A 27,003-nucleotide genomic window follows, 5' to 3' on the forward strand; every position below is an offset into this window, starting at 1 on the left:
TTTCTAGAATGAAAAAGCATTTAATCTTTCTGAGGAATAAACATAAATTTCCTAATTTCCACATACTAATGTCAGTAAATAAACTCTATAAGCAACTTAAGGAACATGATAATGTGAAAATAACAAAATAAGCTTCTCATGCAATTTTATTTTGACATTTGGGCAAATAAGTCTACCCAAGCTTTAGGATTTTAATAGTTTGTTATCATTGTGATTGCATCTTCTTCATTAACTGTATATTTCATAACAAATGAACACATACAATGCACCAAATTGTTCTGTGTGAATTCATCTTTACACAAAACTATATTAATATTTGGGACATATATGTCTGTTATTAAATATGATAGTGTAAACATTGATTGGCATTGTCAATAGAGAATATTTCATATGAAAAATTAAACTTGAATCATTTCTAAAATGTAATAAATAATAGTTACATAGATTTAAGTTATGGTTCTGTCTCATTCTACTGAATATTAACAAGTTATAAGACTAAGTTACTAGTTATAAATTTTAAAAATATCATTCTCTATGTGTTTGAAAAAGGTGTTACCAGAGCTAGAGTTTTACTCCATTTTACAGTAAGTTTCAAATAAATATAGCATGAATCATAAATTTTGAGAAGTGCAAATGTCTTTCTAGATTCATCAGTATAATTAAAATTATCTTTAACAAAACCAGTTAGTATTAGAGATTAAATAGAAAATTATCAAAAAGAATAACAGATTAAATATTTTTCTCCTTTAAAACATTATAATTATTTTGCTCTTTGATATTTATGCAAAATCACAATTTCATCGAAATTAAAAAGTTTAGTGGATCAGGAAAATGATAATTATGTTAAATATATAATTTTTAATGCCACCTTGTTAGCAACATTAGAAATAAAAATTGTCTCATCCTCCAAATATAATAATATCTATACTTCTTTGGTATTTCTTCTTTATCATTATTATCTGCTTGTTTATTTAACTCTTCTGAGTTCTTTCTGTACAGTACTTTATGTGGCTCAAAGTTTCTTTGTTTTCTTCAAAAATCAAATATCTACAAAAGGAATGTGTATGCATGTGCATGTGTGTATAATAATCTCTAAATATATTTGGCAATCTATGAAAATAGTTTCTTTTTAAAAATGGCAGTGCCCCCAAAGAGACTATGAGAATAATTTCTAAGAGATTACTTGGAAAACATCTATATTAATTTGGATACATAAGTTCTAGTGTTTTGGTTTAGAAAAAGTCTGTGGCATCAAGTTTTAGCTCTAATTCACATACAAAAGTGTCAAATCCTGATGGAAAGAAAAATGAGAAATTTGAGGGAAAATTATGTTTTTACATAAATATAACATTCTGTACATATCTCAAACCAAATTAAACATCATACACATACAGATTTAGTTCCTTTTCTGCTGCCTATAATTTTATTTTAAAATTTTGTTTTATTTCATAAAATTTTCCACATAAAACTGGGAGTAATAATGTACACATCATACAGCCACTTTGAGATGATGATACATGTTTTTGGAAATTTGTATGTAATATATTATTGCCCTTTTAAAAGTGTGCTATTTTAAATTCTCTGAAAAGAAGAAACCAAGGTGGAATTAAATGTCTGAGGATCTTATTAGAAGAAATGTCTATGGGAGTGCATGATAAAGTTAGAGATCTATGAGACAAAAATGCAGACCTAACCCCAAGTAAGGGAGAGAAGAAAGAAAGATTGGGTGGAAGCATCCTAGACCATTGTGCAGTCAAGAAAGGTTTGGCAAAGCTGTTGGTATAGCCTTGAGCCAAAGTTGGCCATTAGAGGAATTCTGTAACTCTCAAGGACGCATCTGACTTAGTATTCCCATTGGTGCCAATCTGGTGGTGGATATCCAAGCAGAATAATTGGGACTCTTGGTCTATTGTACACCTGTAGTTAGAGGTCAGTAACGCACGGTCACATGTCAAAAGGTACAGTTGACATTGTCCTTGTTGCCTTCACCAAATCCCTATTGCCAGGTAAGTTATGAAGACACTTAAAATGTCTCTATTTTTATTTTTATTTTTTTAAATTTTTATTGTTGGTTTTTCAAAACATTACATAGTTCTTGACATAATATTTCACACTTTGATTCAAGTGGGTTATGAACTCCTATTTTTACCCCGTATACAGATTGCAGGATCACATCGGTTACACATCCACTGATTAATAGTCCCTCCCTTCACCTGTGAGGGGAATGAGAATGGGGTTGTTGAGTAGGCCTAAAGACAGCACGTAAAGGACCTCTGCCTGCAAACAGGTTAAATCTGTGTTGGAAAGCTTCAAGGAAACTATTAAAAGTTGGCAGTAGTTAAAGTGCTAGGAATAAGAGGTGCCACACACTTTGGGGTCCCTGATAGTTATGCTGCACCGCAGCTTCCAAATGAAGAGATACTTAACTTTGCTCACAGGCTCTCAGTCTTTGTTTATCAATTCTAGATTATGTTTACTTTTTAACTTAAAATCAAAACAAAACAAAACAAACAAACACCCCACCAAAAAAAATAAAAATTAAAAATTAAAAAACTGTGTTATTGGGCCTGAGATAAAGAAGAGATTTAGGAAGCTTTAAAATAACATTTTAATCTCTCTGCCCACTCCTTTGACTCATCTTAAATATGTTGTTAATTAAAAAGTTTCTTGGTCTTAAGTTCAAGTGCTAATCTGACTTTGAGATCATCCTGTATGTTATATGCCACGATGATGTTCCTAGCATAGAGGCTGCCACCCTTTGTGATGATTTCAAGTGACAGTTCTGTGCAAAGTGCTCTGGAATTCTCTTTAATAATATGGGTGGATTCAAAACCACAGAGAATTCAGGCTGACAGCTGAAGCCATCACTGAAAAAGCCAGAAGATCCTCAAAGCATCATTAATAATAGCCAGTATACAGTATTCACAATATATGGCTCAGACATGCACAACCTCATTAAGTATACTCTTTAGAATGATTATAAACTGAACAATATTTTGTGTTGACTATAAATCATCTTGAAAATTTAATTGAATTCAAGAGTTGCATGCATGTGTCATATAAATATGGTCAAACTTCCCTATGTGTTAGGTAAAAACCTATGTGTATGTCTATAAACATGTGCACATTTGCATTCTGTCAGAAGTTTGGCTTCTTTCCTCACCAGAATATTCATTTTTTTTTTTGCTACCTTCTGCTCATTTGTCACTCTCCCAAATTCTGTACAAGTGTCACTTCCGCGATGCATTTCCATGGAGAATGAGTAGGCTTTCTGTTGCACAATGAGATGGTGCATTTTTTCAGCATATGCATACGTAAGCCTTCTTTTGTGAATGGGACTGATAGGGTCAGATAATGTTTAAAGGGAAAGGCTTTATGTCTCTCAGGCTTCTATGTTTCCACATGGATGCTCCCACACACACATAGATTGAATTATGAACAGACCCATTAATGCTGGGATCACAAAAGGTCAAGTTTTGTCTTCTTTTACCTCTATTCATGTTGCCTTTGTGAGGAAAAAAAAAGGATTTGCAGAAAAAAAAAGATTTATGATAAAGAATTTTAAAGAACATTTTTCTCTTTTAGCAACATCTGTGATTTGAAAAAAAAATCATATTATGTGAAATAAATCAGGAATATTGTCATTACCTACCTGATTTTAGTATTGAGTTATTTCATGAGTAGGATTGTTTTTAAGGGTGATATGTTACCATAATAACTGAGAATAAAACATAACACTTTGAGGATAAAAGTCTTTATGAATATGTAAAGCAACAAAATTTGAGTAAAATTGAAGGGAAACATTATCAAAATGTCATTGGTAGTATTCTTGATACATTTTCCCCTATGTTTAAGTTATCTTTGCTAGGACATTCAATTTGATAATTTTCAATTTAAAGAAATAAGTGATAACTTATTTAATTATGGTTCATGTAATCTGGGGGCCAAGGAAAAGAGCAAAAAAGATTGAAATATTCTTGAAGCAAGACAGAATTTATCCAGATGAAAATTCAAATCTTTAACCAGTAGCCCTTTAGAGTGCAAATGACATCATGACATCATCAATTGTATGGTTGGTTGATTTCTGATGTCACATGAAATCCCCTATCAGTTAAAGTGTATGGATTGTGACAGTAAAACCAGTCATGTATAAAAATGCTCTCAAATCAAAGTCTGAAATTCTTCCTTTTTGTGTGTGTGGCTTAATATAGTACAAGGTAAAGTACATAAAATCAGAGAGCATTATTGACTATCAGAATACATTGCATGATACTTGGTAGACTTTAAAGGCTGCATAAAATTACATCTTCCTGAATTGCATGGTGCTGGAAATGAATTCAAAGAGAACCAAGGCTTTCCACAAAAGGAATCCTCCCATTTAAGTCTTTTGCTTATTGAGTTTTAATATCATCAAATAACCATAACAGCAAGCCACCTGGCCTGCTGGTGTTTTGCTTTGATATATAACATACTGTTATCCATCATTCGAGGACAATTGCTGCTATAGGATAGTATGATCTGAAGGGGAAGATGAGGCTGAAAGCATTGACAAATATTTAATCATCTATCATTTCTATTTTTAAATTTACAACATTTTATAGAGTTAACAGTACTATGGAAAGTGTATAAATTCATTCCTTCCTTTAGAAAATCAAAGAACATCATGAAAGAAATCTGCTATAGAATTTTATAGTCTATGAATAATATTGTTTTTTCGTTTTCCCACAGCTTTGTCTAATTTAATAGATCTGCTGTTTGGATTTGCTGCTTCTATTCCATTTTAATTATAAGTGCATACTAATTATACCAGAATAATGGGTTTCATTGTGACAATATTATACATGTATATAATATATGAATAATATTGTCTCTTTTAACATTTTTTCTTCTCTTTCTTCCCTGCTCATTTCCTCCATCTCCATCTCCTTTTAATTTCTCTCCTTGTCTTCTTTCTTTTTCATATTATTTTTCTTTCTATGTCTCTTATGACCCCCCATACACACATATCATATACTTTCTACTACCTTACATGCCCATGATTTCCAAAGTTTTGTTCCAGGTTAACTGACCATGAAGGAAGGGCTTCTGTATGAATGACTAATAGAAATTGCTGTTCACTTTCTATGTACCCTTAAGGGCTGCCTATTAGTATCCTATTGGATGAGTTATATAGGGTTGCAAAGACTTAGCAGAAATCAGTGTATCAATCAGGTTTTGCTAGATTATGCTGCATTGGTTAACAAGCCCCAAATCTTAGTTAACTTAAAACAAAATATTATGTTGGCTACAGGTTGTTTGTCTCTCTCCCATATGTCTTTTTCAGTATGGGATAGAGGTTGAAGGAACAGTTTCTACTGGGACATTGCTGTTTTCATGGCAGAGCAAAAGAGCAATGCTAGAACTGATGACTTGTAAAGCTTCTGTTGAGAAGTGGTATACGTTCATTTTGCTCACATTTCATTGGCCAAAGCAAGTCACCTTGGGACATTGCTGTCAGTTATATGTCTGTTAACTTTTCTGGACCTGATTTTCCTTGTTTATTAGATAAGAGTGTTGATCATAATAGATAAATAAATATTTTCTAATTTATTATGACACTTGAGTAATAGAAGGAATCTGTATATGTGTGTGTGGTGGGGGATGGGAACAGTGAGAAGGGACATCTTGTTAGAGAGGAAGGGTCTAGTGGGAATATGAGCCATAAAACCAGGTAGGGATCAGATTATAAAAGGTCTTGAATCTTGAATATCAAGCCGTAAAATCTCAGAGAGTCACTAGAGGGTTTCATTTACTGTTCAATTTGGATTAATTCTGTGAAGGTGGCAGGATGGATGACAGGGGAGAGTCTAGGGACTGGGAATCCATTCACTAGGTATTTTGGTAATCCACATTGGGATAGGGATGAGGAAAAAAATGATGACTTGGACCAAAGTATTACTTATAAAAAAGGAAAGGAGGATAGAAAATTTATATTTAGATGAGGGCCAAATTCAGTCCGTTGTTTATTTTTATAAATAAAGTTTTATTTGATCACATTCATGCCCATTCATTTGCATATGATCTGTGACTGCCTTACAACTACAACTGTAGGTTTAAATTCTTTGACAGAAACATTATGAACCATAAGGGTAAAAATATTTACAAACTAGCCTGTTATTGAAAATATCTGCCAACCCTTTGTTTAGAAGAAAGGATTGTTTAAAGGAAGGTAGAAGATGATCACATAGGAACAAACAAGAGTTACAGGAGACCAAAGATAAATAGGAATTATATTGAAGTAAGTTGTTTACATGCACTTATAAAGTTCTTGGTAAAAGTCTAATGAAGCTAGGTGTGGTGGCACATGCCTCTAATCTCAGCGCTCAGGAGGCTGAGGCAGGAGAATCACGAGTTCAAAGCCAGTCTCAGTAACTAGTTAGGCACTAACCAACTTAGTGAGACCTGTCCCTAAATAAAATACTAAATTGGGCTGAGGATGTGACTCAGTGGTCGAGTGCCCCTGAGCTCAATCCCTGATACAAAAAAAAAAAAAAGAAGTCAAATGTAATCAAAGTTTTACATGTATAAAAACTTCAACTATGTTTAGCTTTTACCAAATATATGTGTGCACACACACACTCACAAACATCATTAGGGTAAAGTGAAAAATAAATATTTAAGCCACATAATTAATAATATAAGCTTGTTCTTCAGCAAATTTCAGCAAATTCAAATACCATATTTTTAGCTGAGAGAGAAAGAAGGAGGATGAAGTGTCAGGACATGAAAGAATCTTAGAGGAGTTTTCATTTTATTTGTGGATATTGAAATGAGGTATAAAATCTATACAGCAGATAGTTGAGAATTTCTATCTGCCTCATATGAAATAAAGGTAAGAATAGGAATGATGGACCAAGAAAAATATAATTAAAACTCGATATGCAGAAAACACAGATTTAAAAAACAAAACACTATAATAATATACTGATGCACTGGGCACCTACCAGCTTTAGGCTAGACATCATGCTGTCTCTTCTTTTATCTCATTAATTCTCAGTGTGTTGGACCAATATTATTCTTCATTTATGCAAGAGGGTTTTATTGCTTGTTCAAAGTCTCCTAGTCAGTGTGTGGGAGAGCCAGAATTTTAATGCAAGCTTTCAAAGTTGATCACTTTAAAGAATTGCTGATAAAGTGGATTTCTGTTCTTCATCTCTTTTGATTATGACCATGTATTGACCAATAAAAATCCAGTCGATTACCCATTATCCTATGTCATTTAGTATTCTTTTATTAATGATTTTGGGACATTAAATGATTTTATGCCATACAGCTGAATAACTAACATGAATTTCCTTTAATAATAAAGCCTGTGAAAAGCAATAAAAAAAATTCAGTCTTTAGAATTACATAGAATATAAGTTTATATAAAACAATGAAAGTCAAAGAAATGGCAGTGATTTTTAATTTGTAAACTGTAAAACAGTAGTTTGCTGACTCCTCACCATGTTTTATTAATAATCCATAAGTAAATTTCATATGCCCATCCTAAATACACTGATTAGAAGTCCAATTTTTTTTTTAAATCCCAAGTATGTGTTCATGAGTCTATTTTGTTTCTGGAAAAATTCTATGCTTTATTTTGTCATTGATATATATATATTTAAAATGGTGTTTAGAACAGAGCATTGTCTTTAAAGTATGGATATTTTGAAAAATTACATTTATGAAATTTGGAAAAAATGTATTCTAGAATATTTGGAAGAAGATAACAGTTATTTATTTATTATTTTCGGGGGGTACTGGGGATTGAACTGAGGGGCACTTGACCACTGAGACATATCCCCAGCCCTATTTTGTATTTTATTTTGAGACAGGGTCTCACTGAATTGCTTGTGCCTCACTTTTGCTGAGGCTGGCTTTGAACTCTCCATGCTCCTGCCTCAGCTTCCCAGGCTGTTGGAATTACTAGTGAGGGCCAGAGCGCCCTTATTTATTTTCAAGTTCAAAAAAGTCTTAGTGAATTTAATATATGTATTAAAAATTTTAATGTAGCCATGTTGAAATAAAATATTCTAAAAAGGTACATGTAGGAAAATAAAATGTGATAGTAGTTTATGGATTCAAGTCCTAGGAAGTTTTTATTGTAATAAGCAGTTTAAAAGTCCTTTGCAAACTTGTCAGATGTGTATGTTCCTTTTTATACCCAGAGATGTTTTTCATTTAGCCATTGTATGGCCACCTATTCCATATTACTGAAGTAAAAAGGTTAGACATTTTTCATAAATGAAATTTGTTGATGAAGGAATGTATGTATGTCTCTAATCTTCACTCGAGGCTATATCTGTACTCAAATTCTTGTATTGAAGTCATTTTCCCCCATCATGCTGGATACTCAAAAATCTAATAGGTGTGACATCAACAATTACTTCTTGCTAACAACTCTTGTAATTTAACCCCTTCAGGTAAGCAGGCTGATTGATGAATTGCAGACAGCTATCAAAAGCAACAGAGGTCATCTCTCTAAACTTGGCCCCCAATTACAGGCTGAGCAGGAGCAATTCTCCTCTTATGTCTACCAACACATTAAAAGCCTTCCAGCAAACACTCTAGTCCCAGGAGGCCTGCAGCTCAAGGTGGGTGTTATTCTATGACTCTCATTGGATTCAGGTGGAGACAAAAACTCCCTTCTGCATTTGAAGACCCTTGTAACATTGCCACTCAGCTAGAATTTCCTTTTATCTTGTTGTCCTCTACACTGGAGGTAATATTACAATATTACAATGGTAATATTGCTATTCAGGAAATAGGTTTTAAAAGCAAATACCTACTAAACTTTGAAATATGGATTTATAAACAAGTTTTCAAACCAATAATTTTAATTAAGAAATTTAATCAGCTGAACATTTATATGCTTTTCCAAGAAACATATTTTTCATAGGAGTCACTATGTATTTCAGTTTCTAAAAATAACATTTGTAGAAATGGCCAGACTTTAATAGTTGACAGACAGTGGCAACAGGAATTGGAGGTGAAAGGCCAGGTGACTGATTGATGTTCAAACTACATTTCCAAGGAAAAGGATCTGTATTGGATAAGTGTGACACATGTCTGAGTTCACTTGGTAAAATCAATACTTAAGAATATACTGGGAAAAAAGGTGAATTGGTTATTTGTCAGGACAAGATGGCTAAATGTCCTAGACTATACTCTTCTATTGCAGTTTTAGAATGGAAAAAGAACAGCATACTTGGTTGAAGTGATTTAGGTAGGTGCTTAAAGCTTAGGGAATGTTAACATTTTTGTTTGCATTATAGAATATCCTTGCTATGTAAACTCTGTCAAGTTAATGTAGTTCTATAACTTTACACCTTATATTTTAAAAGCATATAATTATTAAAATTTGAATTACTGAAAGTATGACCCTTTTCCATCGAAAGCATAGCATTATTGCAACTCTTCATTTCCTTTTGATTATTTTTAGAGGGACGCAATAATTTTCAAAGTTAATTATAATTTTATTATCCTTCATTTCTATAATTCTTCTTATTATTCAGTTTTATTCTATAAATAACATTATAAACTTCATGTTTTCTGTCCTTAATTTTTTTCTTAGGATGATATTTCCATGTGTGCAGTTTGAATGAGAATGTTACCATTAAAAATTGACTTTTTGGGAAATAAAATTCAACATTAAACATGATAACTTATTTCTCACAGTTCAGTCTGTTCTAGGCAGGTAAGGGATTAGGAAGTGTTGCTCAAGACATAGAGGTCAGGTTGGGCATGGTGGCGCACACTTGTTATCCCAGCAAGTGGATTACTTAAGATCATGGGAAACTGAGGCAGGAGAATCACAAGTTCAAAGCCAGCCTCAACAATTTAGCAAAGCCCTAAGCAACTTAGCAAGACCCTGTCTCAAAATTAAAATAAATAAAAAGGTCTGAGGATGTGGCTCAGTGTTTAAGCACTCCTGAGTTCAATTCCCATACTAAAAAAGAAAAGAAGACGTTTAGGTCAAGGATTCTTATAGTTCAGTAACATTGTTCTTTTCAAATTTCTGACCTGACAGCCCCATCCTGCCATTTTGCAAATGTTCTGAGAAAAACCAGGTGATAGAGTGCAGTTGTTTTAATGCCATTCATTCCCACCCATTTGTATCAGCAACTATCATATTAACTATAGTATGACCTGGAAAATTCTTTTTTCCCCAACTCACAAATTCACTGATTATTTCTAAAGAATTTCTATCACTTATTCACATTAGCACATTAGCCTAATAGCAAATATTTCAGTTTAGAATCTGAATTGTTACTTTCATGTGTTCCTCTATTAGAAGGCTTCAAAATCGTTTTTTATACCAGCAAATAAATAGAAAGTTTATACTTGCAAAGGAGTCACGTTGTAATTGTATCTAATTTATCTAATACAAAAATCACTAGGTATATGTGGCTATTTAAATAAAAATTGGTTAAAATCCAATGCTGCTAGTGCTTTGCCTGACACTTCTCTGGTTTTAGCACTGAAAATTTTGCATCTGGCACCCTGAAATGGTTGATTATGCTAGTCTTATCTCCAGAATTCCCTCTCTTCATTCTCAGGAATTCTCCTGCTTTATGATTGTTGGCTCAATAAGATAATCAGCAATGTTAACTTCTGCCTTCTCTATCCTTGCTACCCTTTGAAACATCCAGTTTCTGTCAGAGAATAAATTTCTATTTCAATTCCCAAACTGGACATCAGCCCCACTCTCAGGCCTTAGAGCAGTGGTTTTCATTCCTGGATGCATATTTGAATCACCTGGAGACCTTTTAAAAAATACCAATGTCTCTGCTGGTCATGGTGGCACACATCTGTAATCCCAGTGACTCCAGGAAGATCACAAGTTTGAGGCCAGCCTTAGCAACTTAGTGAGACTTTGTTTCAAAATAAAAATTTATAAAGGCTGGGGATGTAACTCAGTGGTAGAGTGTCACTGGGTTCAATCCCTAGTACCAATAAACAAAAAAGCAAAAGTACCAATGTCCCGAATCCTAGAGATTTGGAGTTAATTGGTTTCGTATGCTAAGATTGACTTCCACTGGCTTTCGAACACTGATTGTTAAATTCTGAGATTTTATGAGCCAGTTGTTAAATATAGCCATTATTAAAATCTTGTATAAACTTAAAAATAAAGGTAATAAATACCTTTCACTTCCCAATCATTTTACTACATTTTACCATTACCTATCTATTCTTTTGAAGTTATTAATGTTTATTATGTTTGTTTAGTGAAAATAGTATATAACAAAGTGATACTGTGCATTTCTTTCCAAATTTATTTTCAGGGCTGACTTGTAACTTGAAAGTGGCCACAATAAGAATATCTATATAACAGAAATTGGCAAATGCTAAAAACAAGGGCTTGCTTTAAAGTTTTGTTGATTGTTTAGGCCAAGCCATGGACCAAAGATGCCTGTTTTTCTTTTTTTTTAATAAGTTTTTACTGGAACACAGTCATGCCCACTGATTTGTCCTTTGTCTATGACTGCTTTCACAGAACAATAGCAGAGTTGAGTGGTTAGGCAGAGACCATCTAACTTGAAAACACTAAAATATTTACTACTTGATCCTTTACAGAAAAATTTTACCTCTGGTTTAGATGTAATTATATGATAGAAAAAGTTCATAATGCAATTTCTTAATTTAAAAGTGAAAAATTTTTGTATCTGTTACATTGTTAATAGCACAAAAAATTGCAGTATTCTTCCAGCATATAAAAACTATTATCTGAGTAGAAAATAGAAAAAATACTGCTTAAATCATTAATTAACAAAGAAAGTCCTACATACATCTTTCTTGTTTTAGTTCTATCTTATTAACATGGATGAAAATATCAATCAACATTCAGATTAGAACTGCACTTGTTTCTCAATTTCAACCATAGTTTGGCTGTGTTCACAGACTTGGCATAAATCAATGAAAGCATTATGTGAGAATCTGTTAGTTATGTGGAATTTACAATAAGAGTATTATGTGTTGTGCTATTATTTGCAATTTATGTGTTATATGTTTTTATATAAACATATAACCTCCATGTTAAGCATCCACTGGAACATCTTTAGGTGTGGACCAGGCATCAGTATTTTTTAAAAGCTTCCATATGATACTATTGTCAGGCAGAGTTGAGTATCATAGTGAGATTTTTACAGCAATGCTAAAAAAAGCTAACAAAACCCTGCAAAGAAATTCTCATTTAAGATTACTAATCAACTAAAACTTTTCTCCATATTTTTTTTCATTGGTAAAGTAGGAAAGGCTAGCAATGAAATCCTTTAACCTCAAATTATGGAAAGGGAAAATTCCCTCTTTTCAACAATAGCTACAAAGGGAGCAATTTTATATTTAAATTTTTTCTTCTTCAATATGTATTTTCATAGGGAAAATTAGAGAAGAAAGAAAAAGAAAAGACTTTTAGTTGTTGGAATGGCTAGTCTTGAATAGGTATAATAAATGAAGTCAGCTAGTCTAATGTGCCTAGATCCACAGCTAGTTAAAAGTCCTTCTGATGATTAGATAAGTATGTAGGCTAAAATATGGCTGATTAAAAATATTTGCTACTTTCAAATATTTGAGACAATAGTATCTGAAGATAAAGTAAGTAGGGAATACAACCAAGTTAAGAGCAAATAAAGAAATATATTTGTGAGGTACAGGAACACCTGTGTCTTTGTGTGAACTGTAATTTCTTTAAATCTTCACATCATAGTTTTCTTGTTTTTTTTCGGAAATTTTGTGGTTGTCAATAATATTTTATATTTTCTAAAAATAAAACTTTCTGGCTTATGACTATTTTTTCACTTAAGAAAATTATTAAATAAAAGAAGACTTAATCACTGGTCTCCACTTATAATTGCTCAATATCACTCCTTACTGGTGACCACCCTGAATTGTAGTATTAAGTCCCAGGCATAGAAAGAGATACTTGGCATTTTCAGAGATCCATTCCAAAGATTTCTGCAAACAGTACTGCTTTGGGATCAGAGTCATACATTTTCCTTCCTCTGTCAGAAATGGGATAGGCATGGGATAAAGGAAATTTTCAATTTATCTTTCCCCTGTTGTGCTTCCCCTTTTTCCAGTCAACTCTAATAATATTAATCCCAGGTTTACTTGCACTGTAAACTTTCTTGAACTAACTTAAATAAAAACAATTTCTTGAAAACCTAAGGGAATCTTACAGAGAAGCAGACCAGGAGATAAAGCAACGTCTCACATGAAAGTTACCGCTTTTCCATATTTTTTCTCTTAAAGCCCTGTGATCTTTCATCTTTACTTTTCTCTGTGAGGTTTTATTATTTTTTTCTTTTTTCAATTCTGCTTCTTTCTGCAAGCTAGGTATCTTTTTACCTCTTCAAATGTACATGGAGGGAAAATTATGGCCTTGGCCTTGGTCTTTAGTTTTAAATGATCATCATTATCTAAATAGAGCTGTATTTCTTGGTTCAAACCATTTAGGGAGTGGATCTACTTGAGTTAGTCTGGTCTTGATTAAGTACTCAACACAAATTCAGCTACCTGTGTCCAGTTACTGGGGATAGTTAAAGTCATTTGCTACATCAGACTGCTCTTCACAGAAGTTAGTTTAAGGAGGAAAGTTGGTCATGGAAAGTCAAGTTTACTGACATGTTTCTCATATAAAATTAAGTAGACTATTATAAAAAAATTATGCAGTATTTGTGGTAATGAATTCCCCTCCAGCCAGCCATCCCATCCCATTTTTGGGATGTGGACATTTGTTCCAAAGGGAAAAAAAACCCTGAAGTATGTACTTTTTAAAACTAGCTTTTATATCTGAAATAGCTATAAAGAGTAAACTAGGTTCACAAAGTGTACCCTAGCATTCAGAATTACAAATCTCTTAGAATGGGTTTTGGTGGTAGGTTCTATACTTCCTCTCAGGTAGGGAGAACTTGCTAATTCCAACTGAAAAGATATGGAGCAAATGCCACATTGTATCACCTTACATTAATTAATTCCATAAACTGTTCATATCCATGGCTTGGACAAAGGCTGTAATTCCTTATGGGTGCATATGACAGACCTCCCTTTGGCACTATCTAACTCAGTTACCTCTAGCTCATAGTTACCACTATGGAGAAGGGCCATATCTTTTTTGGCTATGAACAACTTCATCTTACCTCATGGCATGTATTTTTCAGGGTGTTAGATGACATATCAGTAAGTAAATACATTTTCCATGTATAACTGAAAGGCAAGGCTATAGTAGAACTTTTTTTTTTCTATTTTCCATTCATTTTTATTTTAGAAAAGTGATCTAAAATGAATGGGGATGATTATCTTTCTAATCTGATCTTTGCTGATTTATATCATTCTGTGGCATGTGTGTATAAGCCACAGCTCAACTTTGAGAACAAAAACAATCTCTTGTAGCCCTAGTTTTCAACTAGGGGCTGGAAGCAGGGTGTGATTCAAAGTCTGCTTGGGTACTTTGCATATTGTATATAATAGATTTCACCAGTCCACTGTATTTTCACCCCACCCGATCATTCATTGATCATTTTAAAATAGCAACTTTTAGTTAGGTGTTACCATTAGAAGGCCAGCACCTAAAAGGACACATTATTTCCATGGTTCATATTGCCTTGATCTCATTTTGCAACCAGAGGGCATCATAAAGTGCCAAGTTTAAATGGACACACAGAACAGTAGACTGATAGTAGCATAACTGTGGGAAAATTCCTAAAAAGGTATTGAAAATTCAGCATAACAAAGTTTAAGGAATTTTAGGAAAAAGTTATATCGACTCTGTTTTGTTCCTGCATGATGATTCTCACCCTTGTACATCAATTCCATAGGCACTCAACCACACAATCACAGGGTGTATTTTTTAAAAATTATTATTCTGGTACATTCTCTTGCTGCCACATCATATAAACCTTTAGAGTGATGAGATTTCCTACTGTTTTTACCTTCTATGCTTATACTCAATGTGCACCATAATCTATGTAGCCCTGCAGGCAACAAGTTTTGTGGAACAATTTCTATTCCAAACCTTCTCTTACTCCTTATCCCCTGTTGTTGCTACCACCCCCAGCTACTATGAGAACATCTGCTGTAGCCATGGCTCAGTGATGTCTGCCTTCCTAGTTCTGTTCTTTCTTCCTCCTCCTCTTCATTCCCATGGAGATGCTGTCAGAAATGTGGAAGATTCCCTGGGAAAGCAGGGGAAAAGGATTGATAGAAAAGGGTATTAGCAAATCTGTAGGGGATGGTGGGTGGAAAAACTAGTCATAAAGTGGGTGATTATGAAAGAGGATTGATGAGCAAGGAAATCTAATGTGTGAGTAGGTAGGAGAATACATGGGGGGAACAAGTGGAAGGTGGGTACAGGGACAGCCTTTCACTGGAATTAGTGCTTTTCACATACAATTGGTCAGTGATGCTTGGTGGGTTGTCTTCATTTTCTGCCAGTACATGCAGATCTAATTTCTCTGGGGCCTAGGGCTTGTAAAAATTGAGAGTGGGGACAGGGAAGGGGGCAGAAGAAGCTCTCCTTAGAAGCAGGTCTGAAAGTGGATATTTACATAGAATGAGAAAGTAAATCACAGAAAATTAAGTGAGCCTAATAGATTGAGGTTCTTTTCTCTGAGATCTTTTTTTTATGGAGCTTATCAGAAATGCTTGTTTTTAGCATGTATTACTATACTTGCAAATAAATACTGAAATATTTTGGTAATCTTTCTTATTAAAGATGAGACTTTTTAATGTACCTTCTCAGTTTCTACACTGTAGCCCAATAGGAATTCAGTAATGACACAGTCATGTCAAACTGTGAACATAAGTTTATACTGTAGGGTCCTCATATACCATATCAGCATGCAATGTATGTATTATGTACTTGTTAATAAAACCATCAAAATATTAAGAAAAAGAAATGCTTACATGGAAATAATTCCTGATTAATATCTACCTTCTCTTTCACTATGATAATTTCCCAGATTCTCAGGACCTAGAGCAAATAGAGGGACTTAAGCTTCATCTTCATTAACTTTACATAAATTCACTGTGGCTGTGAGCAAGGGAGGAATGACAGAATTTAGTAACCTCAGTAAAAACAAGATTCAGAAGATTGTGAATTTTTTTATCCTTTCTACTTTTATATTGTTTTTTTTTGTAGTGTAGTCTTACAACATAAATTTAATCAACAACTTAGTGAGACTTTTTACTATAATTCCACTTTTTTTTTTGTACCGAGAATTGAATTCAGGGGCACTCGATCACTGAGCCACATCCCTAGCCCTATATTATATTTTATTTAGAGTCAGAGTCTCACTGAGTTGCTTAGCACCTCACTAGTTGCTGAGGTTGGCTTTGAACTTGCGATCCTTCTTTCTCAACCTCCAAAGCTGCTGGGATTACAGGCATGTGCCACTGCGCCTGGCAAATTCCATCATTTTATCTCTATAGGACTTATTATAAAATAGGCTAATTTGGTTGATAGCAGAAAAGATGCTGACTTTTATCTATAATACCCTCCTGGCCTTTCTTATGGTTTGAATACTTGAATGGGTTGTATGCTATGTCATTGAAATTATTTGAGATTTGTATTCTTTTTTATTGTCATTTTAATAGGTTTTTTTTTTTTTTTTTTTTGATGGTGCTGGAGATTGAACCTAAGGGTTTGTGGTCATTTTAAAAAGTTTAAAGTTCCTCAAGTACTCATTTGTATTAGTAAAAAATCTACTTAAAAATCTATAGAACAGTTAAATGACCAGAAGGAGATACCTGAGTCAATTATCCATGGAATGGTGGCAGGATGTTTTATTTTTGCCTCTTCATTGTTCTGCATATTTATTATGTCCTTACTTCCATTGTGTATTTCTTGATTCTTTCCTTTCCTATGTCATTACTTTCCCCAAATGTGTATTCACAAGCTCCGAGCTGCTCCATTTCATCTAAGTTATTTGAGTTAACAATGGGAAAACAAATTGAAAGTATTTGCAAAGAACAAGTGGTAAGACATGCCAACCTGATCTTCATTTGAAAATGAATTGTGATGAGAGTAGAAAAATATTCAAGGTTATGAGTTTAAGAGCATTCATTAACTTTTGAGCAAAATGTGATGGAGATAATCAATTTTCATATGTGGATTTTACCATAGTAGGCACATGTTGGGACACCCATTTTAAAGGTAAAGAATCATGAATGCTTTTCAACAACTCATGGAATAGCTAATTAGCAGTAGGCACTGAAACCTCTCACCTATGTTTCTTTCCAGTGCTTCCCCCCGCCCCTAACAGGCATCTGTAACCAGGTGTAAATCTCCATGTGCAGGAAGATACAATCTTCCTTTCTTAGCTCTGCTGAAGAGAAAAACAGCATCTGTATCAAAATCAGGGAAGAGCAATTGGTCCAGGCATTAGCTTCCATGCAGTGCTTGTTGTAATGAGACAGGCTTTCCCTGTGCAGTCCTGACATCCTAGAAGGTGCCCAGAGAATTGCCAGGTGGGCAGTCAGCGGGGAAAGTCCACAGGCCAGAACTATATTACTGTCCCAGCAGTTATTCAGACTAAATGCAACCACTGAACCTTACTGTTGCAGGCACACACTCTCTCTCAGGGAGATTGTCCTTCTCCATAGCAGTTAATTTGTTTTTACCTCTCAATTAGCTTTTTCACAGTGTTTGATATGCTCAAGTTGCTGAGTATTTCCTTCCTACATATGTTCCCATTCCTTGGATTACCCACTGACATCTATGTTAGTCTGACTCACCATGAGTATTTTCAAGCATGAAATATTTTTTGAACATAAATAAATGCAGATTTTCCAGTAAGCACAAATGAAATGATACATTATACCTACTTAATATTTTCCCTACAATTTTGATGATTTTTATGATTAAAAAAATGGACTATTTCTAGCCAGGCATAGTGGCACATACCTGTAATGCCAGTGGCTCAGGAGCCTGAGACAGGGGAATCCCAAGTTCAAGATCAACCTCAGCAACTTAGTGAGATCCTGTCTCAAACTAAAAACAAAATGGGGCTGGGAATGTAGCTCAGTGGTAAAGCACTTCTGGGTTTGATACCTAGTATCCCCTGCAAAAGGATTATTTCTTAAGATAAAAATGTTTTACTACATAAAATAGTTAATTTTTGTGTAAGTTTTAGTTACCAGAGTACCCATTCATATTAATAGAAAAATTATGTTTATAAGCATATTTGATATAAAAAACTAAATAGCATTAAAAACATAAACTCTATCCAAGGGTGAAAATGTGATCTCTAAGGCTGAGGATTTGAGAAAAGCTGATGATTTGGTTCATATTTAATCCTGTAGTGTTCATTTCTCTTGGAAAATAGCATTTGGGGATACGTGATTATATTTTTCTCATCAAATCCCTTGTCTTTTTATTAGAAGAAATAGATTAAGCCCAGGAATCTTTATTTATCAAGCCACTATATTATATATAATACAAATATTATACTCAACTACTGACAGAATGCATATATCTGATATTTTAATCCAAGTTAAATATAATTTCAGGTACTTGATTAATTTAATAGAAGTGAAATTCTGTTTTTCATTGAGGTATTAAAAAGGGCTCATTGAAATAACTTGGCTTAGGACATGACCACTAAGCAAATTAACCTTGCCACTACCTTCTAGATAATTTTGAACACTTTCATATATTGAACTTATAAAGAATTGTAATTGTATACAAAGAGAATATTTTTGTGGAGCTGTATAACATATTGTAGAAATTTTACTTTGTTAATAGACAATAAAATATGGGGTAGGAGAAAAGTATTTTTAAAAAGTACTTCAACAAAATAGGATGTGGTGGCACATATCTGTAATCCCAGTGGCTCAGGACGCTGAGGCAGAAAGATCACAAATGCAAAGTCAGCCTTAGCAACTTAGCAAGGCCCTAAGAAACTTAGCAAGACTCTGTCTCAAAAAAAAAAAAATGGCCAGGGATGTTTGGCTCAGTGGTTAAGCACCCCTGGATTCAATCCCCAGAACCAAAATCAAAACAATAACAACAAAAACTACAACATACATAATGAAAACAAATACATAATAAAACATGACTGTAGATACTTAAGAAGCAGGTTGCAGGCCCACTCCTGTACAGTAATTGTGAAGATGATGAAAGCCATCCTATAGGATTCAACATTCCCCACCTCACTTAGCATTTCCTTATCTCCCACACCCAACTCAGCCTCTCAGGTACCCCAGGAGCTTACTAGTGCCCTTTCTTCAAAAGTTGCTCTTAGGAAAGTCATACAACAAGACCTTTCAAGTAAGATAGTCATTTTCAAATTTCATTCTTACATCAAAATTTTTTATTGGAATATACTCCTACTATAGAAAATAGATAAAGGTAGGATCTACATTTGAAGCCAGAATGATGGCTGCTTCCACAGACTCACCCATCAGATTGGCTCTCCCACCACTCCCTCACCACTTATATATCAGCCCTACCCAAGGCCCTCTGGGGATTTCAAGACACTGAGATTAAAAATTGCAGCCTTAAAGATTCAATAACCAATAATTCTGGCTCTGATTTCCTCTGCTATGCCTATAGCATTCTAATTATGTCAGAAGTGTGAATCTTCAAATGGAATTTCAAGTACTGGCAAGTTGATGGGAGAGATATTTTTTGATCCACCCATAAAATCCTACCCCATAGGCAGTCACCTGTTTTTCATATTTGTAAACGTTGGGCTGTATTGTAACTTACACTGGAAATTTAAAATGTCTCCTTCAAGATAAAATTTTAAGTATACCATTTCTGGGACTTATAATATTATTTGTCTTTTAGTAAGGTGTTCTTTAGATGTATGAAGCTTAACAAATAATTTATTTTCACTTCAGTACATTTTCATATACTGGGACAAAATGTGTTGGTCTCTTACCTGTTAAATACTGTTTAAAGATATTTGTGTTGGTTAATAGAATACTTTTTCACATATGTAATATAAATACACTAATTCATTATTGACTTTTAGTTATCTGAATCTCATAATTTTAATATTTGCTTTGGATGTATCACTAACTGAATATTAAGTTTAGACATGCTTACTGTTTGATTTATGCTATATAGACAGTGTGGACATTCTAAAAACCACTCTGCAAGTCTATAAAAACAGAAAACCAGCAGTATTTGTGTTTGATTTACTGTCCACATGATATTAATTCAGTTAGAGTTGATTTTCTATCTTCAAAGTTGACTTTGAATTAGGATTGTATCAAGATTTTTTTTCATAGTTAACTAGATTCTTCATAAGAAAAATATTTAGGATTTTTTATGTCCTTTGACTTAGGTAATAAAAACCTTTTACTATAAAATATTTTTCTATGCTTTTAGTTTTCATGCCAAATTTCTCATATAGAGTCTCTAATACTAAATTTAAGAGTAAATTTTGATATCATTAATTAAAAACACCATAAGACTTGATTTCTCAAGATCTCTCTGCCCCTTTTGAGTAGTTCCCCCTTAAAGAAAGCATTTAGCCGTTGTGAGACCTCATCCTTAAAACCTGGCTGCTGTAGGTACTGCATGAGCTTATGTATGTGACAGTGTGTCCTAGACTCTGAACTATCTTACCTGTGTGTGCTGGCTGCTGTACCACACTGCTTGGATCTCCTCTTTGTGACTGATACACCCATCCCCCCACTGTAACAGCTATCATGTCACTTGGGCAGTTGCTCTTAGTGTAAAAAAGCTTTTTCTCTTAAAATTGGACTTCCACTTTCAGGATAGCCTGCATCTGACTTTAGGCAGCTACCTCGCCTCCATTTGGACAAATCTAAAGGGTAACTCCAGCTATAGAGCTCCCTTTAAAGACCTCTGTTCCAAAACATTTCACCTCCCCCTGCCCACTCAGCTTCTCTCCCTTACCAGTATTGCCCCTGAATGCTCTCCAGTAAACTTCCTGAAGAAAAATCTTGGTTTCAGTGTCTGCTTCCAGGGGACCCCAGTCCAATACAAGATGTAAGTTAACGTTATTTCAACATGTGTAATTATATTCACCTGAAATATGACAGATAACTTTGTAAGGCTATTTTATATTTCTTTTTTGTACCAGACCTCTAGTAGTAAATCCTGTTACTATATGGCCTCTCAACTTTTGACAGCACACTGTGGTGTCATTTTTCTATTATTGCCTCTTGACAGCATTACATCCTGAGGCATTTTGAAGCTTAGGTGTTTGGCCTTCTGCTCACGCACTACAGAGCTTCCTGGGTGGTCTTCCAGTTTGTAGAGAGTTTGGGAACCTGCTGTTCTTCCACAGCTAGCTCTTAACCAGACTTATAGCATTAAAGGTCAGATAATGGTGTGGAACAAGAACTTACACAGCTCTTGGATAGATGTCACAAGTGATGCCAGGCAAACTCATCAAAGAACTATATTGGCTCATAATTCCCCATTCAAGAGAGCTTTTCCTATAGTTTAAGTTTTGGTAACTGTCTCTACAAAATGTTGGCAGTAAATAAAATTCTTTTGGAACTCTGTTGACATTTTTATGACTTTACAAATACTATATATGAACAGTTATATTTATGTTGGTTAATTTATTTTTGTAGATGCAGAAATCATGTTTTACCCAATGTTAGTCTAGCTACAGATTTTATTTCCCAGTCCTACTAATAAGCAAATGCAAAAAATTATTCTGGAATGAACAACAGAAGTGGACCATTTATTACCATGTGCGTTGTTACTACTCTGGTGTGAGCCAATGTCATGGACCCTTCAGATTCCTTTTGTTGTCTGTAGCTATTCACAACCTAGCAGCCATAATGACTTTAAAAAAAATGTAAATCTGATCCTGTTACTACTCGGCTCCAAACCCTCCAATGATTCCTCATTCCACTCTCTGTGCTTATCACTCTGATTTCATGTTTACTTCCTTTTCTTCTGTGTCACTCTGCATTAGTCACACTAACTTCCTTATGGTCCTGGAACATACTAGACACAGGAATGCCCAATTTAGTTACTGTAGTGGTTCCCTTTGCCTACAATGCTCTTCTCTAAGCTTTGTGCTTGGCTAGCCCTCTTCTAAATCTTTGTTCAAATAGTTAACTCCACTTTAGGTCTATCCTGAGCATTCACTTCATATGGTGCCTATCATACCCATGCCACTCCTTGATCTCAGGCCTGTTCTGACCTATTATGTTTTTTTCTTCTTTATATAACACTTACTACCTTATAAGTTACAGAGCTGCATTTACCATAAAAAGAAAAAGTAAAAGAATCTTAAGCTTCAGGATTCCTTCTCTGCCTAAGTCCCTTCCCAAAAGCCCAGAATAGGCCCTAGTCCTCACATGGATGTTCAAAAGGACACATATTCCTGTAAAATTTGCAAACCTCTTTATCTTTTAACTATAACTAGTTTAGATCATTATTCAGTCCAGATTCCTCTCCTTCATGTTCTCCCTGTACCAGGTAATGTTGCAGTGGGTGCAGACATTTTTTTTTTTTTTGAGGTATGGCAAAGGGGAAATTGATTTAGAATCTGTTAGCTCACACTCCATCATTATAACAAAATGCCTAAGACAATTAACTTATAATGATAAAATGTTTATATTGGCTCACAGATTTTGAGGTTCCAGTCTATGATCAGTTAGCTCCATTGTTTTAAGCCTCTGTCAGGAGAGCATGTAATGGCATGAGTACATAGTGGAGGAAACATGTTCACATAATGAACCAGGAAGCAAAGAGAATTAGGAAGGGGTTGGGGTTCCACAATCTCCTTCAGGGGCATAACCCAAGTGACCTGAGAACTTCTTATTAGGCCCTATCTCTTAAAGGTTCTATGAGTTTTCAGTAGAACCACCTTGGGAACCAAGTCTTTAACACATAGGTCTTTGGGGGACATTCAGGGTTGAAACTATCACTGGGATGTAGCTCAGTGGTAAAGTACTTGCCTAGCATGCATGAAGTCCTTTGTTCAATCTCCAGTACCACAAAAAGAAAGAAAGAAAAAAGATTCAAACTATATAACTACATTTAGTTTGGGTGTAGGTGAATGTAATTAGTAGTTTCAGTAACTAATCTGTATGGTTTTGCTAGTACTAGCCTTTTTGGTGTGGGAAAAGCTTCCAGGGAGAAGGCTATTGCCTGTTGGCCATATAGGATCTTGCTTTCTTTCTGTGTACGAGAGTGCCTGACGATGAAGGTATGTGGATAGATGGTGAAGGATAAACATAACATGAAATTTGTAGGGCCAACTAATTTGCAGAAAAATCTTCCACATTTTATAGCTTATATTTTAAAGAAACTTGATGAAGATTTTCCCAAATTTGAGATCAATAGTCTTCTCCCTGGTGCCTACCATGTATCCACTACTGTTCAGGTACTTAAATGTTTATTTAAACATTCACTGAATGAATTAATGAATTCACAACATTATAAATAAATGTTTGGTGTCAATCTAATTTAATCCTGCTCAAGAAAAGTCAATATCTACATGAAGGAAAGTGAAAAGACTGTGGTGCATGGAAAACATTCCTCTTAGAACTCTGTACTTTGTGTAACTAGAGCCATAGAAGTAAATTCCTTTTCCTAGGTGTTTCTTCAGCAGTTATCAACTACCATGTTTGTCAAGAGGATCTGGATCAATATTTTTTAGGTTCTATTTTCTTACTTCTTGATCCCAGGGCTAGCCCCAGCTGCTTTTTGCGTCATCCTACACCAAGGGATTAGGATTTAGTTTTAGGAAGGTGGAGGCATCAGCAAGCCATGGGGAAGCAAATACAGTAGCCAGTTGTTCTTAAGCCAATGATGATAAAATAGGAAAACAAAGGTAAACAATTTTTAAAATATTTTTGTATATTTAGTTAACCTTAGAAATTCTATTTAGAGCATTATCTTTGTTTAAACATTGGGCATTAGAAATAAAGATACTCCTCATTGCAAAGGAAGGACAAATATATACATATAGGACTTACATATTTCTTAAAACGGGCATATTACCATAGAGCTTTAGAGCAAAGCCACATCTTAAGAACGGAATCTCATAGAATATCTATTTGGAGAATTTTTATTTTTGTAGACATACATTCATTACATGAATGACTCACAGAGGGCAGCCTTCTTTGACTTAAACATCTAAATGTTTGATTTACCATTAAAACACCTCTTTTTTTAAATGCCCTTATTGCTATTTTGGCAGTCATAGCCAATTTTTTGTTGTTGTTCATTTGTTTTTTCCTCTGGAGAGCACATTTTTAGACATCCTAGGGAAGTCTTATAATCGGTAGTGAACAAAGCAGTGAGCTAATGAAGGTGTTAGGTGTTGACCAAATCCTCTCTGCTTTCTCAGTTTGGCACTTAGCACTCACACTGCTATTTCCTAGAATATAATTCGCTGCACTCTGACTCCTCGTCTAGCAAGTCTCAACAAAGGAACATCAATAAGTTCTTCAAACTGAGCTTTTGTCAACACTAATCTTGCAGAATGTATGCCACCAGAGTGTGACCTTCATTGTGAATTTCTCTCTTAAGAGTTTTGTGCTAGATTAGAGCCCTGAAGAGATTATTGGGACAGTAAATTTCCCGCCGTCCCCCCTTTATTTCCCATAAGTTTGCAGGCAGCAATTGGGTTCCGAAGGTTCTTTGCAAAAGTAGATTTCTTGCTCAGAATTGTATCTTTATTCAGAAAAGTACTTTTTAAAATTTCCATTTGGAAAAGACAGTGAAGGGAGTGGAATGTCAATGCACCAAGTCTTGGAGCTGCAGTGTCTCCCCTGCACAATCAGTAGCTCAAGGGAAAGCACTGAGTGGAATGGAGCCTACAGTCTTAACATTATTACTCTTTTTGTTTTTATTTTATTTTATGAAATAAAGGCTGAGGAAGTGCTATTGAAACACATTCTTCCCTAAACAGGGTTAAAGCTAATGAAATACATTTTGAACGGTTGCAACAGCATTAAAGACAGTTTTGTTTTTAAATGAGTTATTCTCCCAAATTGCCTTCTCTGGAAATAGCTCTAGAAATACATAAAATGGCTACACTGATGTGATGGGCATATCAGAAAGGGAAAAAAAAAAGAACTTTTGAGGGAAAAAAAATAAAAAGCAAGGATTTAAATTATTCATCAGGCCTCCCTCTGGCCTGCTTCCTTTCTTGCCTAGTGAATGGCACACCCTGCATGGATCCTCAGTATGGTCAGAGGGGTAGTGTTCACTCTGGTGGAGCTGTCCTGTCGGGACTGGTTTATTCGGATCCTTTTGACCAGAACATTTGCCGGTATTTTTTTCCCCCAGTGAGTGTTGCATAATGCAATGTTATGAATTTTATCTCTGTTCTCAACAACTTGTTGGATATATGCACTTAAAATGAATGACTTTCATCGTACTGTTATGCAATAAATCTGTCAAGTTGAATTTTAGTAAGCCAAAAGATGAGCTGAACACTGATCTATTTTAAATATAAATCAAACATTCCTCATGTAATTTGTGGTTTTATGTTTTTCAAGAAGAACGAAATGAGCTAGTTAATTGGTTTGCAAGCTGACCTTTCGTTGATGCTTCCTCCATTTAAGAGTTTTTTTGTGGCCAGTGATTTTTCCTTCAGTGTCCAAGTTTTCTTCTATTTTAAGATTATAGGGAATGTGAATCAGATTGGACACTGAAACCAAAGGGAGAAGCAGGGTCTTTACTTTATACTATTCTTTTGATTACTATTGATTTCCATTGCCAATTATTCACTTGCACATGTTCATATAGTTGGTTCTTGCTTTGCACATCTCCCACAAAGTTCAGTTGACACAGTTCTGTGCAAAGACTACCAGCATTTATGTATGTATGTACAAATAAATGTATCTGTGTGCATGTGTTTATTGTAATTTTTCACTGTGTTTATTTTTCAGGTGTTTGAAAATGGTAAAGACACTGCAGAAACCTCTGTTTATATCAGTAAAAAAGATTTAGGCTCTAATAGAACAACTCAGACTGACAATATGTTGGAAAGAGTGAGTTTATTATTTATTAATGACTCTAAGTGTTTCCAAGTTACTTACAATTAATTTAGACAATTACATCTTAAAGTTGGGTACAAAAGATCAATCATTTGCCCCTCTATGAGCTGAGCTTCAGTAGTGTATTAACTCCTGAACCTTTACCTAAACACCATCTTAACCTTCATCATGTTTATATTTGAAAAATCTGTTCACAGCAGGACATGGTTTTGATACACCAGGATTGCTCTCTGTTTTTACACTTTAACAAGAAAGGCATGATATTGAGTGGAAGGTATGCTCTGAGCCTAGGATGTTGCTGAGCCCTAAACCTGAGTGACTAACATACAACTCTGATCTTCTCCCATGCTCCAGCTGGTTTATCTTAGGCACTTTTACCTTTGCTTATTTTCCAGGCAATTGGGATGTTTCTCAGGCAGAACCAACATGTTCAGGGTCATTATTTTAGGTCTTTGTCTTGCATAAAAGGACACGGAACTCCCTGTTGTTTACAAATTGGGGTTATGCGCCCGAGTGCACACCAGTGTTTTGGGCTGTATTGCCTGGCCTTTGTTTAGAAGCTTGTTCCTTTCTCCCCATTTCAGTTTAGCACTTCCAGACTTACCTCTCCCTGGTGGAATCCATTACCTGTCCTTTACAGCCAATCACAAAAGTTGCATATGAATTGGGAGTCTGTCATTGGATCATTAGCTAGACCCAGAAGAAATAGGGAAATGCTACCTTGATTGATTAGAGAAAGATCTGGAGCCTTGATGTTTCTTTTTACCATCACACCACTGAATATGCAAATCATCATGATAAAAAAAGCCTTCCCAGAATTTTTCACTTGACTCCCTGACTTTTCACATTAGAATATTTTATTTTTTCATTCATGCTAAAATTGAAAATGATATTTTATCATAGAAGGAAGATTTATTGTATATAAATTTCTTGTATTGACTTATAGCACATTGAGATTATGCTTTGCTTGTATATGCAAGTAAATTTGGGGGAAAATTTTAATTAGAGGCATTATAAATCTCTTTGTTAGAG

The 27,003-nt window shown here is 34.6% G+C and overlaps 1 protein-coding gene across 6 annotated transcripts in view; it reads left to right on the top strand.

Moving 5' to 3' along the window:
• The window catches only part of Dcdc1 (doublecortin domain containing 1), a 486,421-nt gene that overhangs the window by 210,205 nt on the left and 249,213 nt on the right, over nucleotides 1–27,003 (top strand). For all 6 annotated transcript variants that reach the window (XM_058586488.1, XM_058586487.1, XM_046467509.2 and 3 more), the window contains 2 exons: nucleotides 8,445–8,615; nucleotides 25,864–25,965. In XM_058586488.1, the coding sequence (XP_058442471.1) occupies nucleotides 8,445–8,615; nucleotides 25,864–25,965 (273 nt within the window). The remainder of the gene's footprint in view (nucleotides 1–8,444; nucleotides 8,616–25,863; nucleotides 25,966–27,003) is intronic.

This window comes from Marmota monax, unplaced genomic scaffold (genome assembly GCF_021218885.2).
Source record: "Marmota monax isolate L192 unplaced genomic scaffold, Marmota_monax_Labrador192_F-V1.1 WCK01_AAM20220418_F8-fsc00135, whole genome shotgun sequence".
Classification (NCBI taxonomy): Eukaryota; Metazoa; Chordata; class Mammalia; order Rodentia; family Sciuridae; genus Marmota; species Marmota monax.